At 46.7% G+C, this 8,920-nt stretch overlaps 1 protein-coding gene across 1 annotated transcript; it reads right to left on the bottom strand.

The window, feature by feature from the left end:
- Nucleotides 1-2,490: 2,490 nt before the first annotated feature.
- Nucleotides 2,491-6,526, bottom strand: LOC124677632 (uncharacterized oxidoreductase YoxD-like). Its single transcript, XM_047213599.1, has 5 exons — nt 6,302-6,526; nt 5,877-6,160; nt 5,705-5,798; nt 5,502-5,613; nt 2,491-2,934 (listed from the first exon to the last, which is right to left on the bottom strand). Exons 1-5 carry the CDS (start codon nt 6,438-6,440, stop codon nt 2,796-2,798), a joined length of 768 nt encoding a protein of 255 aa, XP_047069555.1. The 5' UTR covers nt 6,441-6,526; the 3' UTR covers nt 2,491-2,795.
- Between the last annotated feature and the right edge of the window lie 2,394 nt (nt 6,527-8,920).

The raw sequence follows: 8,920 nt of genomic DNA, 5'->3' as shown, positions 1-8,920 counted from the left end.
AGCAACGTAGTTATCATTAGATGTGTTAGGGTTAGCATTGTTCTTCGTTTAAGCATGCTTACGTAGTGCAACCCTTGCATATCTAGCCGCCCTCACGCCTATCTCGGGTGTGGGGCGGCACCCCGCTTGATCTTTATTTAGTAGATCTGATCCGTTACGATTGCTCCTTGTTCTACAAGGATTAGTTTAATATCTGCAATAGTTAGGCCTTACAAAGGGGGGGAGGATCCAGTGGCACGTAGGGTGGCGTTCGCAAGTCCTAAACGGGATGTTCCTAGGATCAACTTCATGTTGGTTTTTTGGCCTTGTTTAGGATCGGCTTACGAGCACCGTGCGTGGCCGCAAGGCCCAACCCGGAGTAGGATGATCCGATTATGCGGTGAAAACCCTAAATCGTCGTAGATCTCATTAGCTTCATCTTGATCAAGCAGGACCACCAAGTATCCGTGCACCCCGTACGGATCATGGGTGGATCGGCTCTTTGAGCCGATTCACGGATAACCCGAGAGCCGATCGAGGCTCGTATTTAACGTTTACATGTATGCCCCGCAGGAAACTAAGCGAGGCATCCTCATCACCTTCCCGACCGGGTATAGGTCGGGTGGCACGCCCTTGCACTTCGCAACGCCGCGTGTGACCGGAAGAGCATTGCGGGCCGTTGCTCGGAGGGGTCTCAGCCAGCCGCAGCTCTAGGCTCTTCCCGGCTCTACAGTGTTGACAAGGCCGCTGCCCGCCGGTGGGTTTTGGCAGTCAACAGGGCCAAGTAGTATTTCAATAAATTGTATGTGTTCGGTTTGGGCATATCCAACTGAACGAGGTCAGCCCACTTAGGCTTCGCGCCCCACCCTCCATATAAGGAGCTGGTGTGGCTAGGTTTTGGGTTAGGTTAAGTTAGAGTTGAAAACTATTACGTGTGTTCACGGTGTAGCATCCCTCTAGAGTTCGGCGATGTCGGTTATCAGTTTATAATAAAGATTGTTGTGAGGGTTCTTGTGTTCATCAAGGAGTATCAAGCTAGGGTTAGAGACGTGCAGTTCATCTTCACGTTGGTTGCTGGATTCGTCCCCCATCTTCAGGTTGCGTTTCACGCGTGATTGGGAGATTCTGTCTACCAGGTTTACAAACCCCGAGAGGATCAGGTTCAAACTTTTAGAATTTGTTTTTTTAGAAATTTGAACATTTTTCGAGATTTAACATTTTTTAAAAATCAATATTTCAACATAATTTGAAGAATTTTTAGATTTAACATTTTATGAAATTAAACCATTTTTCAAAATTTGAAGATATTTTGAGAAAAAAGCTAAACAACGATATATGGGCACAGACTAGGTACAGACTAGGTACCAACCTAGTCGGTGTATAGGGATTACGTGCCCGTTGGAGTCTTGGAGATCCCCTTAGACTAGTCACAATGCATTGTATATCATATAGAAGTATCATGTGTATGATACTACTATATGTTATTATGTCCACAATGCATGGTATCATGGAGGAGGCGTTTTGGCACATAGGAGCATTTGCTCCCATTATACAAAATAATTAAAAAACAATTATTAAAATGTAAAAAAATTCTGACATAATTTTTTTATTGTACATCATGACATTCTATGTTCGTACACAAGTTTTTGCGGAAAAATAACATTTTATGTGGCACGTACAAAAAAGACAAAAAAATGTACTATATGTAGTTGTGTTGGAGCATAAAAATTTGTCTTTTTTACAGGAGACACATAAAAAATTATTTTTTTCTAAAAACTTATGTACGAACATAAAATGTCTAGATGTACATGCAAAAATTTATTTTAGAATTTTTTGACACTTCAAAATGTACAATCACACAATGGGTTCATATGCTCCTATGAGCCAAAGTGGACTTCCCTGGTATCATATGTTAGTATCATAATTTTCTTATATTAATTGATTTGTAGAATCTCAATGTAAATGTAAGAGCAAGATTAATAAGGAAGCCTACTGCGGGCTATATATCAATGCCATGTCATTGTAGAGTCAACAAAAAGCCCACCAATATAATAGGCTAGCTATTAGATGGCTGTTAAGTGGGTTTTAATTAAAATTTAATTACTTAATACATGGTTATTATTGGGCCAAGGCTGCATGCGAGCAGCCAGGCGATACCTGGAGCGCTCGCTCCCTTCTCTTTCTTCTATTCTCTCTCATCCACCTAAGATTTCAATGACATGGCGAGATTTATAGCCTGTTGAGTAAGCATTGTTGTACTTGCTCTAAATATATATCCAAGATTTGTTTAGCATTAAATTTTTTAGTATTACATGTTATGATACGGTATCTACCTACTACTACTACTATCATCTCTCTCATCTTTAATTGCACTACCACATCAACTTTTCCATCCATGTGATGCATGAGTACTACCTATGATACTCTTATTGTGAGTAGCCCTCCATGTATATTTTTTTGGGAAGAAGTCTATCCGTTAACATGGTCCAAAGGTACCGTTACTAGTTCCAGTAGCAAAGCATCAACCACAGACACATGCATAGAACGAGCAGTAAAAGTCGTAGAAATAACATGAATTTTACATGTCGCCGTCGCCGGTGACTGAGATCGCTTTCGTCTACAGCGACGCCCAAATGGATAAGCAAGCGGCGCGCGCGCGTCGCATCAAATTAAGCGCGCTAGAGCTAAGACATGCGAAACGGAACGGGGACACGATTCCCGATCCACAGCCGCGCACCATCACCCAAACGGATCTTCGATGATTAGAGATTCCACTGCACCATCCACTGCTGCTGATTCCTGATGAGCTCCTCCCGCTACATAAACGACGGCGACCGGACGTCCATCTCCTGCGTCCAGGCGCTCTTGTCCTGGGCGTGGACGTGCCAGTAGCTCTGCGCCACCGCGTCCGGGTCCGCCCCCGCCGCGTCGGCCCCGGCCTTGCCCCTCTGCGACCTGACCATTGACAAGAAGAAGAAGATAGAGCAACAACGTTCCGTCAGTTTCGCCGCGCTGTTGATCTGCAGAGCACTCCTATAAATAAACTTGGGTCCGTTTACAGTGCTGATCAGGATGCGATGTGACGGTGAGTTGGTGACCGCGGCGAGATCACCCGACAGAGCCGTCGTCCCGATTATTCCACCGGGATCGTCTACCTTTTATCGATCGATACGTGGAACTACTAGGCGCATTCATGGGCGGCTCGCGTCTGGAGTTCGCGAAACGTACGGCGATCCGATGGATCCGAATCTAGGTTGGCCCAGAATATACACGATCGCCGACGTACGGCGCCATCCCGGCGGTGACAGGTCGCCGCCCTTTGCCCAAAAGCAGCGGGCACGCGGCGTGCAGCCGGGAAGCGGGTCGGTCTCGCCGCGCTGCTCGGTGCGCGCGTGTCGAGTTGAGGGGAAACGAGGGAGCTCCAAGCATGGATTCGAGGGGTTCTATGTAACGTGCCGGGTAGAGGGTGAGCCAGGTGGTAAAGCCTCCGATCAAGTTGGAGGATGCCAAAAGGCGGAAAGATGGCGTGCTTTCTCTTCAAAGAATCAGGGATCTACATACACGTGGTGCCGCAATATAAAAAGTGGAGTATGTGTTACAGTAGGAGTGCAGGTCCATCTGCTGTGGCCTCCTCTCCAGCTGGCGAGCCAGCGAGGCTCACCAAGATTTGAGAAATCTAAGATTTTTGAAAGTTACGCTAGCCAGCGATGGCGGGAATCGAGCTGTAGCTTCGCAAACCTAGGGAGATCTGCATCTAAAGTTGTGCAACTTTTTTGACCCGAGTGTGTAGTTAATCAGCAATATACCAAGTGATCGGGTTGTCAGATCGATTAGTCGGGCTGAATGATTAGCATAAAACGACTAGAGGTATTTGGACACGGCCAAGACATGAGTAGTGATTCTGCCTATTTTTAAAATAATAATAATTACAATGTATTATTTTTATTATCATTCTTTATAAAAATGAGAATTAATTAAATTTTATTAAAAATTTATGTTACTAAGGGAAGCCATATGGTACAATGGAGAAAATCGTCTTCTCTTATATTTTTCAAGAGATTATCTCTTAGCTCTATGTCAGCTTTCAGTTTCTCTATTCTCCCTCCTCCAACCCAAAAAAAATCACCATTATATATTGATGCTAGTAGAAAAGCACGTACACAGTTCAATCAAAACTTAGTATATTTGACTAAATAGTAGGCCTTTTTTCTTTTTGGAATGAAGGTAGTAACTGCTACTAGAAATGTACGTACACAGTTCAATACAAAATGACAGCATATACTCTTAGCATTCTGATTAAATGGCATTGTAGTTTGGCCCTAATTTAAGTTTGACTAAATTACATAATAATAATAATCAACACGTATAACACCAAGTTAATTAGCTTCACTGGATTCATCATAAAATATGCATTTGTACCAAATATATCTGATATAGTTATACGCATAACTTTCCATAGACTTTGATCAAACTTACAAAAGTGATAAAGCTTCAATTTGAATATAGGGAGTAGTTTTTTGAAGTATTTGGTGTGAGTTGTAGTACCTCTGGTTCCGATGCCTTATAAATTTAATTAAAAGTCAACGGTACAAAGTTTAACTAAATATAAACCAAAAAATATAGACATCTTAAACATGAAATAAATATTATGCCCTCCCTCCGTCCATAAAAGGATGTCGGAGATTTATCTAATTTCGCATGTATATATGCACTAAAGAGTATCGATATATCTAAATTTAGACACACTTGCGACATCCTTTTATGAATAGGGGTAATATATAAAAATATGTTTTATGGTGAATCTACTAATATTTATATAGTATCGCAGGTATTCACATTTTTTCTATAAAATTAATCAAACTTAGAGAATGTTTTTGGCTGCTTTTGGCTAAACTTATGAAATGGAGGGAGTATAACATAACATTTCTCCTATCCTTTTAGAATTATAATTAGCTAGCTGTACTATAGCGACAGCCCGACAAATATCTCGTACAGAGGAGCCCAAAAGAGAGCTCAAATGTCTGTAGCGTGGCAAATAGAGAAGCCGTATGTACATATATCCATGCCGTCCGGATTCTAGCATCTACTGCCTTTTGTTGTCTTCCCCAAAATGGTCTATTTCATATGGATACATCGGATCGACAGACTACAGGTGGGGACATGATACAGAGGACCATTTCCCGAGCTAGCTAGCTAGGGAGGAAGTGATGAGAATTGGGATCAGATCAGCTCCCAAAACTTGGTGGTAGAAGCACATCTTTGTTCTCGTCATATAGCTCACTACACCTAGTAGGGACAATATTCCAAACCCACTTGGCAATATGCCAGGAAGGAATTCTAGACTTTGCACAAGGAATAAGGAATATATATGTGTGACCTACTGTGTCATCTTTGGTTAATAGGGCAAAATGACGTACGAGTACTTGACCGCAGAACGTACCTAGACTCATCATTAGGGTAAGCAAAGTCCCAATCTTGGAGGGAAGAGGAATTCATGAATGATGTGATGGGTTTTCGCTAACCTCCGGTCACCGATGGCACCGTCGATGATCATGTGCGCAATGTGGACGCCGGCCGGCCGGAATTCCTTGGCGAGAGACTGAGACAGGCCCCTCAGAGCAAACTTGCCGCAGCCTGCATGCCGTTTTAGGCGTGCGAACATGGGCCATCAGCTTTCAAGATGTTCATAAACGGATATGTTCAAATCTGAACTTGTTTGACTTACTTAGATCAGCGTAACCGGCGAATCCGTTGACGGACGCCGAGGAGCCAGTGAAGATGATGGTGCCCCTGCCCCGTTCCACCATTCCCGGGATGACCTGTGAGCAGTGGCATGCAGAGACCGATGTCAACCCGAAGCTAGCTCAGGTGGAAGAATTGAGGAGGTAGGTACGCACTTGCTGCGCGCAATGGAAGGCCCCGGCGGCGGAGACAGCGATAGAGCGGTGGAAGGCGTCCGTGGAAATGGAGAGGAAGGGCACGGGGCGGGCCACGGCATCGCCGTCGCCGTCGTCGCCCGGCGGCTCGCATGCGTTGTAGACGAGCACCTCGACGGGGCCGAGGGAGAGCACGCCCTCGAAGGCCTCGCGCACGGAGCGCGCGTCGGCGCAGTCCACGCGGAGCGCGAACACCTGCGCCTTGGCCTCCTGCGCTATCTCCTCCGCCAGCTGCGACAGCTTATCTGCCGGCCAGCGCGCAAGGACAAGGACAAGATCATATATCTATCTATCGGTCGCCGTCACGCAAGAACGAGCGGCGGGATAAAGAATGGACGACTGAGAACGTCGTCGACGAGAGCAGAGAGGGTATGTCACACACATACCGAGGTCGCGGGAGAGGATGGCAACAGTGTAGCCCTCGGAGGCGAACTTGCGAGCCACCGCCGAGCCGAGCCTGGGGCCGACGCCGACCACGGCGGCGATGCCCCTCGAGGAGGTCGACCCTGACACCGACCTCAGCATATGTGTAAGCCAGATGTGGAGAGAGAGAGGGAGAGAAAGGCGGGCGGCAGCTACTTGGCGAGACAGCTAGCAGTTTCTTGCGTTCGGTTTTGAACTGCGAGCAGTTTCTTGTGTTCGGTTTTGAACTGCGAGCAGTTCAGTTCGACCCGCCTCGGTTTCTCCGTTGGTTTTTAACGACATGGCCGACCCATCCCGCACCAACAACGGCGACGACGCGTGTCGGGGAGAATCCGCCTTCGAGCAAGCTAGCAGATTCCGGGATCTGTTCGGCCGCGCGCCCGTATCCTAAATTTTAGGGTTTGTGGCATATAGTTCAAACAAATAGCAGAAGAAAAACAGTTTGAAGTTTGCATATATTTTACAACATAATTAATGCAACAATAATCTCACAGCCAAACATGTTTCCAATGATCGAATCAAACATATGCAATAGAAAAAGTATCAAATAACTAGCCGACGGTCAAATAACAATGTGATGATCAAATTCATCTGGGCCACCATCTTCAACTGTCGCATCGGCCATAGCACTATCTTCATCAGTACGTACCACCGGCCATGCAACTCATAGCTACATAATTAAATTACCGAAGAAATAAGAAATGTAACCAATATGCCACAATTTAGATGAAATGAGAGAAATTTTACATACCGGAAGTTGGGACGAACATGTCGGTGACGCAGTCGTTCATACCGGCACCCGTAGCCATCCGCGGCGTTGGAGGTCGAGGAGGCGCCAATCCACACGGTTGCACCTTCTTCTAATTCGGTGGGCCGGTGGGCATACATTTCGTTGCCCACCTGAAGTCGCCTCGGTCGCACCATTCGTGGCACCCACCGTTGACGCGGGAGCTGCCCCGGAGCTCGCAGCCGCAACACTACCGCCTCCTTGGATGATGTGGTTGCCCTCTACTTCCGCTTCGCCCTAGAAGTGGAATCCTTGGGAGCTCCCCTAGGACGGCGACAGCGGAAGCAGCGAACGGGCGGGGACGGAACGATTGAGCCTACGATTGCTAGGATCGGGCAGGTGGATGTCCAGGGGCCTCCACGACGACGACTACGCGGCACAGCGGTGCTGGAATCGATGGAGGCGGGAGATCGGTGGAGGAGCTAGATGCGCAGAACTGAAATTTCCGTTCCGCCAATTATCACGTGTGTCTATTAGTGGTGTGTGAAACACAAACCTACGAACCTGTTTCAGAGTTGAATTCCAGGCACCTCCTATAAAAATATCTAGGTCAGCCTTTTTATTAGGATATAATCGGATCATTTATTTTGACAAAAACCGAAAACTAACAGTTATTATCCGGATCCGGTGGATATTGAGATCTGCCACAGTTGCTCTTATACAACTGGCCACTAGCAAGAGCGGGACGTGACTTTCACCTTAGCAGTTAGCAGTACCAGGACAGCACAGGATCAAGATGACAAACAACTTGACAAGACGGCATGGCTGCCGGGTCACATTGCCTGGCACAATTCCTTGAGAACTTAATTTCGTTCAACAGCTTGCGCCGGAGCTGAACGACAATTTTCCGGTCTGGTCCCGATTGCTGTTCTTCATGGGCCCATATATCCAATGGCACATGTGTGCTGCCTATACCTGTCAGTTGCAACTTGCAAATGCATAGCAACAATGTACAGAGGCTAGCGGGGGGACACGCCTCTATGAGCTAAAAAAATTGGTTAGATTCAGATGGATTCTGGTCGATCTTCTAGATCGTGTTCTCCTACCCATAACTCTTTTTTCTGTCTCTCTTTTGGTTTCGGATACGGCAAAGTTGGTGGAGATTGCAAGCACGTCTCTCATATGGCGGTCGTTGCAGCATTTTCGTCGAAACATGCTTTTGTTGGCTATATTAATATAGCAATCATACAATATAACGAACATGCTGATCGCAGCATAACCAAACCCAAAAGAAAAGACGAAGAAAAAAAAACACCGACACCGGCATATCGACGAAAACGAAAACGAAGACGACCGCAACTGTTGCGTCCTCCGGAGAAGTCCTACCACGCTTCTAGCACACTGAGGCGCTACATACCAAGCAACACCTTTAAGAAGGAAAGCGACGACGGCGATGATGATGCCTAGACTGGTCCTAGGGTTTCCCCAGGTACGTGGAGGGGAGTAGGGAAGGAGTATACCTGACGTCCTCCGGAAAGGAACGACAACACCCCCATGTGTAACCGCGTATGTGCCAAATGAGCCGGCATTGATTTCTCCCGACCCCAAAAAACCACCACCCCGGAGGATCCGTAGTGCTTCACCCAACCTGCCGCCCACTAGTATGCGCTACAACGGTTTTGGAACCATCATGTTCGTTTCATTGTGGTCACTCTCGCAAGGCCTAGAAGAAGAAAAGGGCGATCACAGGTCAGGAGTAGCAGCACCAACACCACAACCACGCGGGAGGGACTTACCTCCAATGCCTTCGTGGCAGCCAACCGGATGCAGCCGCGGGGGTACACCAGGCCCCTAC

Source organism: Lolium rigidum, chromosome 7 (assembly GCF_022539505.1).
Source record: "Lolium rigidum isolate FL_2022 chromosome 7, APGP_CSIRO_Lrig_0.1, whole genome shotgun sequence".
NCBI classification, from domain to species: domain Eukaryota; kingdom Viridiplantae; phylum Streptophyta; class Magnoliopsida; order Poales; family Poaceae; genus Lolium; species Lolium rigidum.
The sequence above is the reverse complement of the archived record's forward strand: the minus strand, read 5'-3'. Positions and strand labels throughout refer to the sequence as shown.

What these genes read in the sequence shown, in the direction of transcription:
- LOC124677632 (XM_047213599.1), bottom strand. Translation starts at nt 6,440, where the DNA reads ATGCTGAGGTCGGTGTCAGGGTCGACCTCCTCGAGGGGCATCGCCGCC. An exon ending in CATCCTCTCCCGCGACCTCG is followed by an intron (nt 6,161 to 6,301) that starts GTATGTGTGTGA and finishes GCTGGCCGGCAG; the next exon opens with ATAAGCTGTCGCAGCTGGCG. An exon ending in CCTTCCATTGCGCGCAGCAA is followed by an intron (nt 5,799 to 5,876) that starts GTGCGTACCTAC and finishes CACTGCTCACAG; the next exon opens with GTCATCCCGGGAATGGTGGA.